General features: G+C 47.6%; 1 protein-coding gene and 1 long non-coding RNA gene across 7 annotated transcripts in view; one reads left to right on the forward strand and one right to left on the reverse strand.

The window, feature by feature from the left end:
• The window catches only part of LOC308478189, a 208,400-nt gene that overhangs the window by 67,490 nt on the left and 122,031 nt on the right, over positions 1-18,879 (reverse strand). The gene's annotated exons all lie outside the window — the stretch shown is intronic.
• The window catches only part of ARMC9 (armadillo repeat containing 9), an 80,938-nt gene that overhangs the window by 58,315 nt on the left and 3,744 nt on the right, over positions 1-18,879 (forward strand). For 5 of the 6 annotated variants that reach the window (XM_081007435.1, XM_081007439.1, XM_081007437.1 and 2 more), the window contains 5 exons: positions 2,592-2,696; positions 3,011-3,126; positions 8,452-8,576; positions 8,908-9,040; positions 16,946-17,118. In XM_081007435.1, coding sequence (XP_080863561.1) covers positions 2,592-2,696; positions 3,011-3,126; positions 8,452-8,576; positions 8,908-9,040; positions 16,946-17,118 — 652 coding nt within the window. The remainder of the gene's footprint in view (positions 1-2,591; positions 2,697-3,010; positions 3,127-8,451; positions 8,577-8,907; positions 9,041-16,945; positions 17,119-18,879) is intronic. The other variant, XM_081007438.1, reaches the window with a different exon arrangement.

Here is an 18,879-nt window from a genome sequence, read left to right on the forward strand (position 1 = left end):
TATTGACGTAACATTTTGTACCCCTTTCTTCTAGCGCCAGCGCACTGCTTACAGGCACCTTGGAACAGTTTAAAATCACAATATATATATATTAAAAAACTGTTATTAAAATGCAGTAAAACACAACAGAGTGGCATGGATCAGCTAGGGGAGTCCTCGTCAGAGGAAGACCAGGAGAACCTACACCAAGCCCTAGGTCAGGCTTCACCTTTGGGGTGAGGAGCCAGGATCCTGCAACAAGCCCATCGGCACCCTGAGTGAGTTTAGCCTCTGATACTGAGGCTGGACGAGTCCCAGGCCTGTGGGAAAGGCGGCACCTTAAATGCCAGGTGGTTTGTTTCTGATTCTGCTTTGGAGAGCAAGCGCTACTAATGGTGTGCCGTTTTGGAATTCATGAAAAACTGTAGTTGGTGCTGAGCAGGAAATGGAGAAAGAAGACAGGAGAGAGGAAGGAAGGAAGCGTGAGCTCACAACATTTCCGTGATCTTCCAAATCACATTTTAGCCGATAGCCTGAATTAAGTTATAATTTTCTTCTTTTTCTTCACATGATCACGCTTGGTTATGGTTGCCTCATCCCTCCCTCCCTCTGTCTGCCTGTGTCATCTTCGCCCTTCCCGCAGCAATTGAACTTTAAATTGTAAGCATCTTGGGGCAGAGACCTGCCAGGTTTTCGCTTATGTAACTCTCTAAAGTGCCACCACATAAATAATAATTGTTAGTAATTTTAAAAATCGGTCGAATTCAGCATTACGCCATGACGGACATTCTGTCTACACAAGTGTTTCAGCTTTTCAGACCGAATTACCTCCTTTCCTCTGCTGAGCCAATTTTGGGGGGCAACAGTGGAAAGAGCCCCTTTGCTCAAGTGGGAGTCCTTGTGCAGGGCTTCCACTCCTGGGGCACGTTAATCCTGCCCATTGTTTTAATCGCTGCAGCAGTTGGTGAGTTTAATTCCTCCCATCCGCTGCACAGAGGGAGACTCACAAGGATGCTGTGTAGTATTTGGTGTAAATCAGGGAATGAAAATCATGGGCTTTGCATGTCTGCTCAATGCCTTCATTGTACAAATAGCCTGCAAACTCTGGTGGCAATTTATTTGGCTAATTTCATTTAACTGTTTAGAAAGAACATTTTGTCAGAGCTGCAGCGGAATTGAGTTAGCTTCAGTGGGGATTTGTTTGGCCGGTTTCCCTTGTATGGATCTCCTGTTCTTGTTCCTGCAAAGCTCACCTTTGCAAACAGCCCCTATTTTGGAAGCCTATGCAGATTTCAGCCCCCCTCCTTGCATCAGCGACGGTTTACTCCCAGTGAACAGTGATACCAGTGTTCTGGGTTTATTTCTTCTGGCCTTTGTCACTCTGGAGATGACACTACAGTTTTATTGCTTTCTGCTTCCTTTCAGCATGGATTTGGGCAATTCGTGTAAAAGGCACAGTAAAATCCAAGCATGCCATACTCAAAAGTCTGTGGCCACCTTGATGATTTACAGCGGTGGTTCCCAAAGGGGTCGCATTGCCCCCTGGGGGGGGGGATCACCTACAGGGGTGCTAAGAGACAAGCGAGCAGCAGGGGACCTCTGAAGGGGTCAATGACTATCAGACATTGAAAAACTTCTATCACTAGATCAGGTTCACCTATTTTGTTGAATAGATTAAACTAAATAGTTCTAATTGGATTTTGAACGAATGTGCAATTGTTGCTGAATTTTATTAAGTCATAAGCTTCCTTAGTGGGTCATGCAAACCGCTATTCTGAATAATGCTTTTTATAGGGTAGGGGGTACTGGAGATGTGTTGATGGAACCAAAGGGGTGGTGGACCAAAAGTGTTTGGGAACCACTGATTTGCAGGGTGTTCCCCTTGCCAGCCAGCTTGCGTTGAGCTGACATAACCCCTGTGTGCTTGTTGTCTAGGCGGCATGGTTGCCCCTACTTCCATGGCTGCTTCCATGCTGCTTCAGGTAACTTCAGAGAACAAGTGTGGCATAGGGGCTAGGAGCACCCCAGACCATGCACTTGCTCCTTCAGAGTGAGCTCAGCCCTGTCCAGAACAGGCAACTTCTCCAGCGCCCCGGACAAGGGAACCACCTCTCCACAGAGCCTCCACCTCCTTCTTATTGATCCTGATCAGACACTAGTCCAAAACCTGCACAGCATCTCCCAACTCAGACAATACAGAGAAATAGAGCTGGGTCCCATCAGTGAGCTGATGGCTCTTTGCCTCAAATCTCCTAATGGTTGTCTTCAGTGACTTAGGGTGGTGGATAGCACTGGGGACAGAATGAAACCCTATGGAACACCGTAACTTAACTGTTGTGGACTGAAGAGTGGCTACCTGCTTCTGTGCTCTGGAGATGACCTTCTAGGCAGGAGCAGAACCACGGTGACACCTTGCCCGACTAGCTGACAGAACTGCAACTTTATGTCTGCCTTAATTGCTGAGCAGCTTTTGCCTGAGGAAGACACTGCTTGGCGTTGGGAGCCATGCACTGCATCTCATTGGCTTTGCCTGTCACATGGTTTATTCCCGTGACCTGAGAACTGTCCCGGCTCTTAGGGGTCCCTGACTCTCTGCTTTCATGTCATGGCAGGAAGACCACAACAGCATGGAGGCCGACTTGGACAAAGACGAAGTGTTGCAGCCTCAACAGGGGGAGTTGTCGGGTGAGAAGCTCCTGACCACGGAATACTTGGGAGTAAGTAGTGGCTTTGGGTATTATGCTTACCAAAAATTTGTATTTTGAGTTATGTATCAAAAAGAGAAAAATGACAAACTGAGCATACCTCCCTCCCTTTTACCCAACCTGAAGACATAGTTCAGATTTTAGTACCAATAGCCTAATAAGCCTTAGAACGTTGCCTCCATGTGTTGGGGGAGGCAGGACAAGACTTGACCCTCTTCTTCCTTCCCACTGCACCTGGCCTTTGGACAAGCACTAGCATGGACTCAGGATGCGTCCCCCTCCTGAGGTCTCTGTTTAGTGCAGCTGATCTCTCCTCCTCATTTCAGATCATGACCAACACACCGAAAGCGAAGAAGAAGCCGATCCCCAGCATCCCGCAAAGCATTGACGAGCCCCTCCAGAGACCTGTGACACCGGGCCATCACAGGGCTGCCTACCCAACGTAAGTCTGGGCAAACAAGCCAAAAGCTGGGAGGCCTTTTGCTTTTGACCTTGGTTCAAAGAAAATGCAATTCAGATTGATGGAAAGATTCTGACGAAATAAAACAGCATTAGACAGGACGTTGCCCTTGCTTTGTTTTTTAAAAGAAGTTTTCACTTAGAGCAACACATGCCCTTTGTCGGGGTGAGATAGCTCCTTGCATCTCCCCATAACTAGCAAAAGCATAGTAAATCCAGGCGAAGTTATGCAGACACAAGTTGCAGGTTTTTTGCCGTGATATTTGGATTGTCTCTAGATGCAGATTTTTTGAAACAGAGTGGAATAGGCAAGGCCCTGCCTTTGGTGTCGACCTCCAGCTTTGCTGTGCACGTTCCTATAAAGACCTTGGGCTAGCCAGGCCCTCCTACGCCCTCCCTGGAGCCGCTTCCTCAAGCTACAGCTGTTAAGAGCCAGTGACTCAGGGAAAGGAGCAGGGGAAATCACAAGGCCTCTCCCCTCCTGCCCTGTGTTCCATGCCAGATGTTAGCGTCTCTCTCCTGCCGTCGTCACCTAGCAGCATCTGAAAGGCCACAGGTTCACATCCATGCTGTGTCAATGTTTGTACAAATCTGTATGGAGAAAGAGGCAGAACCTCCATCCAAAAGAAACACTTGGGGACAATGCGTGAAGGTCAGGAGGAAGCAGGAACAGTGCAGAGGGCAAAAGCGCAGAGAGGTGTTGTAAGGCTGGCAAGATGATGCAGATAAGCTTTGGACGCTCAAAAATGTGATATGGTATCATCATCGTCATCTCAGAAGCATAGAATTGTAGAGCTGGGACAGACCCAAAGGGTCAGCTGGTTCAATCCCTTGCAATGCAGGAATTGCAGCTAAATCTGACCAATATGAACATAGTTGTTCAAAGAAGCCGGTTTTGTTTCTCAGGCTCAACAGCCCTTTTTGCATTATTACCCAAATTAGGGAGCCAGCATGGGAGCCAGCCAGAACTGTTGGGAAGAGCGGCCTGGTTTGCAGGAATGGCTGTCATCTGCTTAGTTTTTTAAGTGCCCTTGCTGGTTTTCTTGTGACATTTCCAGCCACGGTTGGTGTTTCATCTCAGCGTGCAAGGCAGGAAGCTTTTAAACTGCATAAATGTGAAGAAGAGGCATTTGCAAAATAGCAGGCTTTTCATTGCCCTTCCTAGCAGGTGGGGCTTTCTTCGTTTTCTAGGTGTTTTCGGGTACGATAAAATGAGAAGTCCTCCTTATTACAATATGGTGGATTATGCTTCTAAAAATATAGTGAGATCTAAAGCTTTCCACCTGCTGTCACTCCCTCCCTTTACTTTTTGAACAGCACACAACCACTGCAGAGAGGTAATCGCTTTCAAAAACTCTCTGCCGCTTCTCTTTCTTTTCTGCCTACTTTTCCCCCCCGCTGTCACCATTTGCAAGACCTAACAGGACTTAGCAACAGAAACAGCCAGCGTGGAAACATTGAAGTGGTTAGATTTAAACAATGCGCTGGATAAGTGCCATGAAATTACCCCTCTTTGCTCCTTTTTCTCTCCCCTCTCAACTTCCACTCACAAGGCTGTGAAAACTCAGGGTGGGAGAGAGATGAGATACAAAGCACTCTCAGACCCAGGCGTTGGGAAACGAATTGATGATGAAAGCATTTCCCCCAGCTCAGTACCGTAATGTAGCCTTTCCCAACCTGGTGCCCTCCAGATATTGCAGGAGTACCACTCTGGTCATCCCTAACCATTGAGCTGGCTGCTGGGAGTCTAAAACGACTGGAAGGCTCCAGCTAACTAAAGGTTGCTGTAGTAGTAGTAATAATAATAATGATGATGATGATGTAATATTCTATGCCAGAGACAGGCTCCCTTGGAGCACGCCATGTCACACGCAAACTGGGAAATGGTAAATAATAGCCCATGCTTAAGTCATTGGGCTCCAGCTCCCATCAGCCTCAGCAGTTTGAATTGTGCTCGGAAACGTACTGGGAGCCAATGCAGATCTCTCAGGACCGGTGTTATATGGTCTCGGTAGCCACTCCCAGTCACCAGTCTAGCTGCCGCATTCTGGATTAATTGCAGTTTCCGGGTCACCTTCAAAGGTAGCCCCACGTAAAGCACATTGCAGTAGTCTAAGAGACGAACGATGACAGGGAGGTGCGGGCGGTGGTGGTTTGAATGGAGCAAAGAAAAAGAAAGTAGGTAAATGAGGGTTGCTACTGTCGGGTACTATGCACCTTGATTTTAAAAAAGAACTTATTAAATTATTATGTCTGGGAAGAGACGGGCAGGGAGCATTTGCTGCTCTGCCACAGGCTGCAAAATGCCTTGGACCAACCTTGTGAAGTCCTGGAGCAGGAATAGCCAAACAGCAGCTGCTCCAAGCCAGACGGATGGAGTGGCTGTAGTGTACCACCTCTGCCGCAGCTGCTGCAACCGTAGATAACATCACAAGCATTGCGATAATCCCTTGCACAGGCCTTTTGATGCGTCATGTGGGCACCAGCCCCAGGTGCCACTCGTGGGAGCCTCAGATTTCACCTGCTGCTTCCTGCAAGGCACATTTCAGACCTGGCAGTTTAATTTGGCGTTCTCCAGACCAGGGGGAATCGTGATTTCTTTCTCAGCTGGATTTGAGGAAAGCCCTTGCCATTCGCCGGATCAGGCCCTGTCATCAGAATGCGGCATCTCTGCCATTTACATTGATTTCTCAGTCGCATTTTAATAGCGTGGTAAAAGCAAAGTTCTAAGTGCAAGTGCATATAAATAGCAGCAACCAAATGTGGAAAAGGTGGACATCTCAAAAAACAACAAAAAACAACAACACAAGTACTGTGCTTTCCTCACTGTCACCCTCAGGGATTGGAACTGGCAGCCCAGAGACTGTAGCTCAGGAGTAGATCATATGATTTGGGTGCGGAAGGACCCATGGTCAGTTTCCCACACCTCTGAAATATTGGTGCTGGAAGATTCCTATCCAAATAACAGAGCTGTTACCCATCAGAATGGAGTTCAGCCTTCCCCAGTCTGGTGCCATCCAGAAACGTAGATAGATAGATAGATAGATAGATAGATAGATAGATAGATAGACTTTATTTACATTAGCCAACGGCCATAGCAACATAAAACAAGCAATGTATACAATTAAAAAGACAACAATGGGTAAAAAGGACCATCAAATGACCAAGATTATCGTTCAGATAGTGGCCCTTAATCTCACTGCACCCTCGATAAACCTAGCAACCTTTGCTGTTGTCTGGTCATTTTGATCTGATAAAAGAAAGAACAATGTGGCCTCAGATGGGCGGCCTGGGATGGTAAGTAGGAGTGGGGTGATGATCTCATTCCTCAGATCTTATAAAGGGAACAGGACAGGAGATCATGAGCCACTGTTTCCAGATTGCCATCTCCACAGGGGCAGAGTCGTTTCTCAATTGGAATCTTTTGGTACCTGCCCTCAAGTACGGCAGAGAGCATCACATCCAATCTGGCCAGTATGAAGGCACGTCTGTATTTTGGAATAGTTAATTTATACAAATATGGTGCCAGGGAATCAAACTGAGAAGGGGGAAAAAGGCATACCAAGGACAGAAACATATTTATTTCCTGAAATTTATACACTGGTTGATTTTTGTACAAAAAACAAAACATCAAAAAAAACCCCATCAATGTGGTTTATGAGTGGGTTGCTTTTTTATTTTGGTTATGTATTTTGTGGTTTTATATTTTGATTTTATTCTGTGAACCACCCAGAGACATTTGGGCATAGGGTGGTATATAAATTCAACAAATAATAATAATAATAATAATAATAATAATAATAATAATAATAATAATTTATTATTTATACCCCACCCATCTGGCTGGGTTTCTCCAGCCACTCTATCAATTTATTTTACTTATAAAATAAATACATAAAAACAACTTTTATTATTATTATTTTTTAAGTTTTTATTGTTAAAATAATTCAGCATTAATACACACATATTGCGAATATACAAACATACATTTCATACAATCCTTAAAAATGTTCAAACATACCTACACTCAATCCCACAGATAATTCCTTTTCCCATCACCATAAAAACAACTTTTAAATAATCAAAAGATAAAGTCAACAATTGACTAAAAACAGATTGAAACAAATGTTCACATTCTTCACTTCTGGGCAGGCTTTTGTCTATAAACAACAATGTTTTTAGCAGGCACCCAAAAGAGTACAGGGAATGTGTCTGCCTGGGGTCAGTAGGCAGGAAGTGCTGCCACACTAAAGATTTCTTACAAAGGCGGAACGGGGATTATGTGCCACCTAAAACTGTGCTAGTTCCTTACATGGAAGTGGTCAGGTGGACGTATGTGGGGTAAGACAATCTTGCAGGTAAACTGGTCCCAAGTTGATGAAGGTTTTGTATACTAATAGCTGTCGGAGCCAGCCGTTACAAGTGGCGGAGTTTAGCATAAAATAAAGACACAGAGAGCCAGCAATATTTTCATGATGGTATGAGCAGCTCCTTTTTCTTCCCTCTCCTCCTGCAGACTTCTTTTATTATCCTTTGTCTCTCTCCAGCCGCATGGCTGTTTGCCAATGTCTCACGTTACCTCATCCGGTCAAGGCTTTAACCCACCCACAAACCATATAAGGTCATCACTGCCCAGAGGAAACACAACTCCCTTTACATTCCAATACATTGTAAAGCTCAGAGTGCTGGTCAGCCGAGGTCAGGGGGCACCCTGCAATATTACAAGCCTTCGCTGTGGCTTTATGACTCCCACAAATAGCAACACCTTGAACCTGGCCCAGTAGCAAATCGGCAACCGGTGCAGATCTCTGGGCATATTGTTGGACAACAATTCCCATTAGCCCAGCCAGCATGACCAGTGGCCAGGATTGTTCGGAGCTGCAGTCCGAAAACCTATGGGAGGGAGCCACCAGATTAGGGAAGCCTAGAGCAGACCGTAATGAGCTAATGGGCCAATGGAAGACTTCCTATAAGGCAGGTACAAGCATTCAGCTTACTATAAAAGGGACAGAATCAAACGGAAATGTAAATCTTGATCTGACACAGTGGGATGAGTTGAGAGGAGGCTTTTGCCCAGCTTTGCTAAGGAGCTGCGTACATAATCCCAGAGTTCTCCTCCGCAAAAATGTCCTGACTTTGCTAAACGAGGGGGAAACTGCACCGCAAGGCTGCTTTGGTGCTGGCAAGCCATCTTGCAATGCAAAATGCCTCTCTATTACAGGAAATGCAGGAGGCAATAATTCTTGCACGATAATCGTTTTCAGTTACAAGCATTCACCGTTCTTTGACTTTTCGTTTTACTTGCCAGGCCAGAAAATGATGCCCTTTCTTCCTGTAGCAGGGACAGCCATCTCCAGTCTGAGCAGAACTCCCGTCCCCCCACCCGCAGCGGCAAGAGACCCAGCCATTCCGAGCTCTGCTTCTCTTCATCATGTAAGGATTGGATGGAAGTCCGCGAATTTTAGGTTTAAGTCGGCCATTCCAAGGCATATCAGTGAACATGCTCCTCTGGTCTAGATATTACGCTGCTAGCACTCCCCCAATCTGGTGTCATCCAGATGTTTTGGACTGCAACTCCCATCATGATGGGAGTTGTAGTCCAGACCCACTGCAGGGCATCAGGTTGGGGGAACGTTGTTGCCACAAGAGGGTTTGAAAGATGGGTGGACCAGCAGGCGGGGCACGGGACACGAGATGTGGGCCCAAACATTTGGCAGAAAAAGCACCACCTCCCAAATTTTGAAGCATTTCTTTTCTAAAACAGCAGTTGAAACTGAAACCTCTGAGGGGTCCCTGGGGCGTCTTGGAATGGTTGGTTCTCCCCCATCAGCTGCTGAGATCCTGACTCTCCAGTCCTTCAGTGTTGCCCAGGACAGCGTAGACCGACTGTCAGACAGGTATGTAAGTGTATTGTCTATTGAAAGAGTGGCCTGTAAATTCTTAAGTAGCGTATTTATCATAGAATTGCAGAATCATAAAGTCAGAAGGGACCCCAAGGGTCACCGGGCTCTGCCCCCTATTTCTTCTTTATTTTTCTTTGGCGATCACTTGTAGCCAAGTAATATTGTCTTCCATGAATACGGTTTTAACAGTGAGTCCGTAAGTGACTGTGGAGGCTAATTCTGGATCCACACGTCCTTCCACAGTGGGGACATTGGTTTCCGGGCGGGAGCTGATCATGGTGAGGGTTTGCCAAGCGTGCCTTCCTCTTAGCACATTTCTCCCTTTCATCCTGAATTTGAGCATCTTCAAAGCCCATGACACCTTTGGTAAAGGCTGTTCTCCAATTGGAGTGCTCACAGGCCAGTGTTTCCCAGTTGTTGGTGTTTATACTACATTTTTTTTAGATTTGCCTTGAGAGAGTCTTTAAACCTCTTTTGTTGACCACCAGCATTATGCTTTCCATTTTTAAGTTCAGAATAGAGTAGCCCCCTTACAATGCGGAAATCACAGGTAAAGAATCCCTAACAGGTGACAACCTCTGTTTAGAAAACTCCAATGAAGGGGAGTCCACCACTGTCTGAGGTTGTCCGTTCCACTGCCAAATTACTCTTACCATCAGAAATTTATTCCCAAATGTTCCTCTCAATGTTCACATTCCACTGTAGCTTTTGTCCATCAATTGCAATTAGCCTTCGGGGCCAAATAATAATTCATAGCGTTTTTCTTTGAATGTGTTTCTTGCAAATGGGGAAGTTCCGAGGCAAATGGGCAGACGTGACATTTCACGGGTGTGAATCAGTGCCATGGACGTAAGCAGGGCTCTCGGCTGGTCCAGCATCCTGTTCTCACAGGGGCTAGTCAGATGCCTAAGGGAAGCCCACAAGCCAGGACCCGAGTGCGACAGGACTCTTCCTGCCTGTGATACCCAGTGATTGGTATTCAGAGTCATACCTCCTCTGGCAAGGAAGGTAGAACACAGTGATGGGGACTAGTAGCCGTTGGCAGCTTTTTGCTGCATGAATTTGTCTAACAGTCTTTTAAAGCCGTCCAAGTTGGCCAAAGGGACGCGGGTGGCGCTGTGGGTTAAACCACAGTCTAGGACTTGGCGATCAGAAGGTCGGCGGTTCGAATCCCCGCGACGGGGTGAGCTCCCGTTACTCGGTCCCTGCTCCTGCCAACCTAGCAGTTCGAAAGCACGTCAAAGTGCAAGTAGATAAATAGGTACCGCTCCAGTGGGAAGGTAAACGGCGTTTCTGTGTGCTGCTCTGGTTCTCCAGAAGCGGCTTAGTCATGCTGGCCACATGACCCGGAAGCTGTACGCCGGCTCCCTTGGCCAGTAAAGCGAGATGAGCGCCGCAACCCCAGAGTCGTCCGTGACTGGACCTAATGGTCAGGGGTCCCTTTACCTTTACCTTTAAGTTGGCCAAGCTGTTATTTCACCCATATCTTTTTCTGTGTTTTTACAGAGTCTTTAGTTGCAAAACGTGGTTTGAAACTTGTAGGAGCTGCAGTGTACCAAAGCAAGCCAAGTCTCATAAAGAATCATGACATTAATGGCCCAAATGATTTGGTGTAAGGTAGATTCATTTGCTCATAAGTCTTCCAGACGTCTCCCAGTTCCGGGGCAGCAACCGCAGATGTCCTTGACTCGTCCTGGCTGCGGGAACCAGCATCTCCAAGCAGCCAGTCTGGACTTCTGCGCTAAAGAAACAGAAGCCTGTGTTTTGCAGCCCAAAGGCAAGAATCTGTAGCCGCAGTTAATCATTCCATTGCACAATGTGTGTTTTCCCCTTTCGAAGTGGAAGACTAAGAATGTAAGAAGAGCCGGCTGGATCAGGCCAACGACCCATCTAGCCCAGCACCCTGTTCTCACAGTGGCCAACCAGGCGCCTGCGGGAAATTTGCAAGCAGGATCTGAGCACAAGAGCACATTCTCTCTTGCTGGCTCCAGCTGTGGAGGCAGAGCAGAGGCAATAATCTTGTGTTCATTTTTTTATTGTTATTTTTGGGCCAGTAATTATGCTTGGTGGTAAGGGAGGGTCCCCAAAGAGCAAGCAGCCCTCAGCAGTGGTGGAGGGGGAGAGAAAGTTCCTCACCCCCTTTTTGCAAGGGGGCGAATGTGTTTTAGAAGGTGCCACGTAAATCCAACCTGCGTGTATATAGTTCTGGTTGCCTCTCTGTATAGCATGATGTTCACTTTTGGATGGCTATAAAAGTGTCAGGGTGTCCAAGCGTTGCCCAGAGAGGAGGTTGAGGTGGGAATTGACTTCCCTGAAGTTAGGCCTCTTCTGTTAAACAGCTGTTGTCTTGAAATGGTACAGATAAACTGCATCAGGAACAAAGAGAGCTGTGTGTGTTTGTGTGTGTCTTCATTCCCGGTTTGCAAGCCTCTTGGAAACCGCCTGTCTGGCTGCTGTTGCGAACAGAATGCTAAACTAGATAGATCCATGGTCCCTTCCTTGAGGAAGTCTATCATCAGCAGGTGTTAGCCATGGTAGAGAAATGGAACCTCCATGTTTAGTCGCAGTCTAACTCCCGAGTCCCACCTGCTGGAGTCAGAACCCCGCGGGACGGCCATCACCCTTGTGATGCCTACTTATAAGATTCTTAGAAGCAACTGGCTGGCCGAAAAAAGAAGCAAGGCATTGGGCTAGATCAGGGTTGAGGAGCCAAGGGCCACATTCCCTTGTGGGCAACTTTCCAGGGGCCGTATGCAAATGGTGCGTAGGGACAGAGACAACAAGCAGGTTGGGGCAACGGGGCCAATTCACGCTTTTGCTCTGTAGGCTGCATTCCAGCCCAAACTCAGGTTTTTGCACAAACACCCCTCCAGGCATTTTAAAACACAATGCAGTTCAAGGGTACATTCCAGCTGACCAAAAGCACTTGAAAGAGGGCACGGATCAGGGCCACTGAGGTGGGTGCCCAGACAGAGAGGACTGGAGTGCTGCATTTGGCCCCTGGGTTCTGGTGAAGAGGGGATTTATTTATATTACTTACCTTTCACTCTTCATTTTTGGCAGTTTCCAAGCAGTTTCAGCAGGGCTCCCGCTGGGTTCCTGTTCAGGCACAGCTTAGCATCAGCCCCAACTCTTTGTGTTGCCATCCACTGATGCCCTTTTGTGCAGCTGCAGCCCACGCAGATGCTCACAGTGGCTAAGGGAGGAAATGGCAAGAAAATGTGTGGATGCTCTGAAAACGTGGTAGCTCCATAAATGAAGCTCCACGATGGGCAAATAGTTTTCAGTCTTGCACGACAGCGGAGTTAACAGCTGCACGGGTTCTTGAGCAGGGAAGAAAGTGATCTGGAGAAACCATAAGAAGAATGAACTCATGCCAAGGTCCCATGGTTCTATTTGTGCAGGGTTACTTGGATAGGGAAATCCTTGAAGAACACTCTTTTCCAGGACAGTAAGATACCCGAGTGCCTTGCCTTTGTCCCACAGTCATTTGTAGGAGATGAGTTCAGATAATAGATAGATAGATAGATAGATAGATAGATATGGACTGCTTGATCCCACTGTGCCTCATGACCAGAGATGGTAGGTGTTCTCTTAAGCTTTTATGTGCTAGCGCATCTTTAGATGTTTTTTTCTGTGGAGCCATGAGGATTACCTGCTTACACTTCGTAGAAATGAAGCTGATCATTCAACAAACTTTTACTCACTGTAGACCCGCAGAGATTAATGGAACTAAGTTACTCCTGGCCATTAATTCCAGAGGGTCTACTCTGAGTAAAAGTTAGTTGAATACAGCCCTGAGGTTCTTGGGTCCCTGGCATGCTATGTGATTCTCTGGTACGCTGCATTTTGATCCCAGCTAAGTAGTGGTGTGTCCGTCCCCCCTGTATATGCCATGCTATACCTGAATGATTCCCTGGTTGTAATATTAGAAAGATAACTACCGTATTTTTCGCTCTATAAGACGCACCAGGCCATAAGACGCACCTAGTTTTTGGAGGAGGAAAACAAGAAAAAAAATATTCTGAATCCCAGAAGCCAGAACAGCAAGAGGGATCGCTGTGCAGCGAAAGCAGCAATCCCTCTTGCTGTTCTGGCTTCTGGGATAGCTGTGCAGCCTGCATTCGCTCCATAAGACGCACACACATTTCCCCTTACTTTTTAGGAGGGAAAAAGTGAGTCTTATAGAGCAAAAAATACGGTAAATGTTTCCTGGCGTGGGTGGGAAGGTGAGAGAACATTGTTCTACTTGTGTTTTATTCTCTCCCCCAATTATTTGTGGCTTATGAGTCACCAGAGCAGAATTTCTTTTCTTTCGCTTGCGTGCCTTCAAGGTGGTTTCTCCCAAGAAAGCGAGAGAACACAGAGAGCCAGTAGATAAAGATTTATGTCTCTGTGGCGGATGTCTCACATGCCCCCCTTTCTTCTTCCTGCCAGAGTAGCACCTAGTCGTCGTCATATCACGGAAGCCCTGCTCATTCCCACCGCCAGCTCGACTGATTTGCCCTCCGGTTGTGGTTGGGTCATGATGTTGCGGTTGGGTCATGATGTTGCGGTTGGTTAATGCTGACTTACGTCACATACGGACATCGAGGGAGATGCTGCGATGGCCTTGTCAGGTGCTTTATATCTGGATGTGATTTAAGGCACTGGTTTGTGTATCCCCAATAAAAACTGTTTTCCCTGAAGGCAAATTCCACTGAGCGTATGTCACATGCATTCCTTGTTAAGGCTCAAAGATTCAACGCCTGGCACCTGCCTTTGGAGGGCACCAGGCAGGCCGGGGAAGACCAGAGCAGGCAGCACTTGTCAAGGCAGACCAAGAGATAGTGGTCAGATGTCAGACTAGTCCCTGGGAGAGACCAGGGTTCAAATTCCTGCCCGGCTGTGAAGCTCTTTGGGTGACCTTGGGCAAATGGCTCCTTCTCTCTCCGCCTAATCGACCTTGCAGGGTTGTGAGGGTAAAATGGCGGAAAGGGAGAACAGTGTACAGTGTCATGAGCTCCTTGGAGGAAAGGTGTAATAAATAAATAAGACAGCCCCCTGTATTCTCCCTCTACTTTGTGAGTTTGAAGAGAGGAGAGAGGGGAGAGCCACAAGGGCTCGCTGATGGAGCACGTTTTGGCCAGACCAGACGTGACGCAGGATGTCTGAACAGGTTGTTTTCTGAGCTTAAAAGGAACCACGAAGGCCCCTGAATGGAACTGGGGCTGGGGGCAGAACGAGCTGGCTGGCTGGCTGGCTGGCTTGAAACCCTTTCCCCCTTGTGCCATTTCCACCAGCATCTGCCCCCACCCCCACCCAAGCTGCTAGAGGCAATTCCCAAAATATAGAACCAGGGAATTTAGATGTACTAAGGCTGCTCCATGGCTGGTGCTCCCATGGGTTGGGCAAAAGGCCTATCTCATCTCAAACTGAAATTTAAATAGAAGCCGTCAGTTCTTTAGCAAGTGTCCATGTCTGTATACATTCCAGATGTCATCGATAATACCTGTCAGATACCAATAGATCATTGCACAAGAAGTGAGCATCATGAAAGTTGCGGGGAGGGGGACCATGTGTTTAGAAATGGCCCACAAGCATTACAGCCTGTTTTGCTAAATGAAACATTTAGAATCCGCTCCATTTGGTTCTGGACCCCTCTGAGTTCAATTTCTAACTATGAGATTCTACCAGATAATAATCTCTGTATTTTTATTATTTATTATTTTTGACCAGAGGCTTCCTGCTCGACTGGAAAGGGGGTTGGCAAGATCTTCTGAAAAGATAGCAGAGAGGGCTGTAAAAAGAAGCAAGCAAACAGGGCAGCCGAAAGGCAGTTCAAAGAGAGTTTTTACTGCCTTATTAGCAGGCCTGAGCCATCAATGGCAACAGTTTGCAAAAGCAAAGTCTCAAACAATGGGAGCAGTTTGAGGAAATGGAGAAGCTGGGAGGTTGTTAACTCTTATGGCCACCTCTCTGGCAGGTGGCTGTGGAGGAAGCTCTGCAAACTCATCCACATTCCTTTCAAGAGGGAAGACTCCTGCTTTTTTCAAACACCCCCCACCCCCGCCCCTCACAGTGACTTTCTTTGATGGGGCGTCTGTGTTGGCCTGTTTGTGAGAGACCCTTTGAGGTCCCATTTTAATTACTTCTCTATAACTGAGACATCTCAGGAATCTATCACTTTTTACTCCTTTCCTGCATCTGAGTTGCTCCTTGCCTGTCGGGCCACAACCTGGCTATTAAGAGGAAAATTAACCTGTGCCAAAGTTTTGCAGTTGGTTTTTTTGCAGCGAAACCCCTGCGTTTTTCAGCACCCCACAAATTGAGAAATCGATATGAAACACAGGGTCTGTACTTAACATGAACTATGAATCCCAAAATTTGGAATCCCCTGCAAACTGTTGAAGTTGTTTTTCAGCATTGGTTCGTAGTTAAAGGGGCCGCTGTTAAGGCAGCCAGAGAACCTCTTAACAACGGAGTGTTCTGTGCTTAGTTTTAAAAAACCAAATAAACCAAGAAGAGGGGTGGAAAGGCATGAGCACTACCTTTGCCCAGAAATCGGTTTTTCCTAAGCCCCAAGTTGCAGACAGGCAGTAGTGTGTGTGTGTGTGTGTGTGTGTGTGTGTGTGTGTGTGTGTTCACTTTGTCCATGCCCAGAGGCAAGTTTTCACATGGCCTGAGGCTGCATGTAAACCCAGCCTGACTCTGAGCTTTTCCCAGCAGTTAAACTAGTTAAACTGTGGAACTCGCTTCTGCAGGAAGCATTGATGGTGACCAACCGGGATGACTTTAAAACAGAATTAGACAAATTTGTGTAAGAGAGGGCTATCAATGGCTACTGGCCCTGATGGCCACATTTGGAGGCAGACATGTTTCTGAATCCCAGTTGCTGGAAACCACAGGAGGTGGGCAGAGGGCTCTTGTGCTCGGATCCTGCTTTCCGGTTTCCCACAGGAATCTGATTGGCCACTGTGAGAACAGGAGGAAGGACTAGATGGGACATGGGCCTGATGCAGCCGGCTCTTCCTCCTTCCTTATGAAAGGAAGTTCTGGGACTCAGCCCTGAGACAAATGGAAGACCCAGGCTTCCTTTCTGCAGCTTCTCCATAGCTATTAGAAGAAGAAGAAGAAGAAGAGTTTGGATTTGATATCCCGCCTTTCACTCCCTTTAAGGAGTCTCAAAGCGGCTAACATTCTCCTTTCCCTTCCTCCCCCACAACAAACACTCTGTGAGGTGAGTGGGGCTGAGAGACTTCAGAGAAGTGTGACTGGCCCAAGCTGCATGTGGAGGAGCGGGGAAGCGAACCCGGTTCCCCAGATTACGAGACTACCTCTCTTAACCACTACACCACACTGGCTATTAACAACACCTGCTGTTATATGATGCATCTACTGCTTTACATAGTGCAAGAGGACAGGTTCCTGCCCTGAGGAGGTTACAAACTAGCATTGGACAGCCCCAGAGGAAGGTGGAGAATGTGCATTCACTTCAGGGGCCGTTTACTTAAGCAGCTGTTGTAGGGTCAGACTGAGGAAGGTTAAGCTAAAGTATTTAAAGGGAAATGTGAATTTTGAGGAAGAATTTATGTGAGACGTTTGCCTGAATAAATGGTATGAATGCTGTTACTTGCTAGCGTGTCAGTTGTTTAACGGGTACTTAACAATTTCGTTACAAGGCTGATGCCAGCCAGAAGAAAGTCTGCCATGTCAATTAATGCTAATCCAATATGTTTTCAAAATGTTGTAGGATTCAGGGTCTTTTGTTGCAGAATTCCAGACTCCTTGCAAACTTCTGCCTTGTCTTGTGGTGCTCAGTTGACTTCATTAATTCAGAAGATTAATATCCCATCTTTCTCCTAGTCGCAAAGGCTGCTCTGTCCCCCGTTTTTTTAATTCCTTTTCTCCCTCTTGCAGCGACTTCCTTCCTGGCCTCCCCAGCAAACCCAGGCTCCCTTGCTCCCCGGACTTCCCGAGTGCCAGGCCTGGAAGGGGCAAAATCCCAACCATCGCTCCCCAGTTCTCCCAGTCTGGGCCCCAGCAGACCAGCCGCCCTGGCTCTTCTGGATCCTCGTCAAGGAGCAGGCAGAGTAAGAGCAAAATCGCCTTATTTTGCATGGTCTGGGCTGGTTCCAGGAAACATCTTTGACCCTGTCTTTTGCCACCTGAGGGAGGTGTGTGTTTTTGGGACTCACCTTCTTTTTATGGTTGTTATTGTAAATTGTTTTTAATGCTGTGCTTTGCTGCTGTAACCTGCTCTGAGGTATTAGGGTGGATAACAGATAAATAATACTTCATTGCTTGATGGCACACAGCCAGACGGGTTAAGAAAAGGATTGTGTTGGAGAAGTGTGCATGCTTCTCTAGGGTAGTTCCTTCCAGGGGCTTCGGCGATAGCTGCACTGGTACCAACTCCAGGGGCCCTGGGTGCCTGGGCAACCAAACAAAAAAACTGTGGGGGCTCGGACACAACTTACAGTTTGGTACCGGAAGCTGCGTTGGAGGCCTGAGGCGATGTTCGATACGACGTCTGGCGAGGCCTTGGACGTGACCTCCAGGGACCCGCACAGAAGAAGAAGAAGAGTTTGGATTTGATATCCCGCTTTATCACTCCCCTTCAGGAGTCTCAAAGCGGCTCACAATCTCCTTTCCCTTCCTCCCCCACAACAAACACCCTGTGAGGTGAGTGGGGCCGAGAGACTTCAGAGAAGTGTGACTGGCCCAAGGTCACCCAGCAGCTGCATGTGGAGGAGCAGGGAAGCGAACCCGGTTCACCAGATTACGAGTCCCCCGCTCTGAACCACTACACCACACTGGCTTTACACCACACAAGCTCAGAAGCGCTCCTGCGGCATGCCTACGCAACGTGACATCATGACATCACGTTATGTCGCGGGCACCATTTAGCGGCACCATTGAGCACCCATAGCCTGGGGCCGAAGTCCGCAACTTGAATGGCAGCTGGCATCTTCCTTCGCCATGCAGCAGACGGAAGGACGGGAAAGGGGGAGGGTTTTTTTTTAGTCTTCTCATCCTCATCACGTCCACGAAATGAGAAGGTTAGCACAGCTGGTACTAGGAATGAGGAGCTGCTTTCCAGGCAGGTTCGATGCTTTTTTCTTCTGGCCTCACGCTCTGTCAAGCATTCCTTGCTGCCCCCCTGCAGCCCCCCGCCCCCGCCCCCCACCCTCTGTTTACTCCCGTTGCCTCTGCATTCTGTTTCCTGCGATAGGAGCTCTGTCCAGCCTGGATCAAGAGGGCTCTGCTAACACGCACACGAGTCCTCCTGCTCTTCCTGCTTCGCTCCTGCCGCTGGCTCATTGTCACGCTGAAAAGGAAGTGTGACTGAAATGCGGAAAGTGCACACTGGCCAAGAAAGCGGTCTCTGAAGCCCCCGTGCTCCCCGCTTTCCAGGGAAAGTGGAACTGAACTTCTGGGCACATGAGTGGAACAGGAAGCCCAAGTCCTCCATGCAGTGTCAGCTTGACGGTTTGTGGCGCTCTCATAATGCAAACCCACATTACCGCTTTTTTAAAAAGCTCCGAGGCTTGCAAGAAAATAGCAGCTGGAGTTTCTTCCTTCCCCCTTCCTTTGCCTGTTAGTGGCATGACTTGGTTTTTGTGGTTGCCCTTCCCAGTTCGGGCCACCATCTCCATTGTCTTAAAGACAACACATTTCTAAACCTTCCATACATTTTAAGCAGTAAGATTTCTTACCTGACGAAGCAAGTCTTGTGCTGGTCAAAGGAGAAAGGCCTGAGCGCAGCTTCCTCAAACCTTTTTGGCTTGCTAGCCCTAAAGAGGGAAATTTCGCTCCAGGATACAAATTGGATCAGGTGGAAGTAGCCCAGG

The sequence above is a fragment of the Podarcis pityusensis genome (assembly GCF_964106645.2).
Source record: "Podarcis pityusensis genome assembly, chromosome: 5".
NCBI lineage: Eukaryota > Metazoa > Chordata > Lepidosauria > Squamata > Lacertidae > Podarcis > Podarcis pityusensis.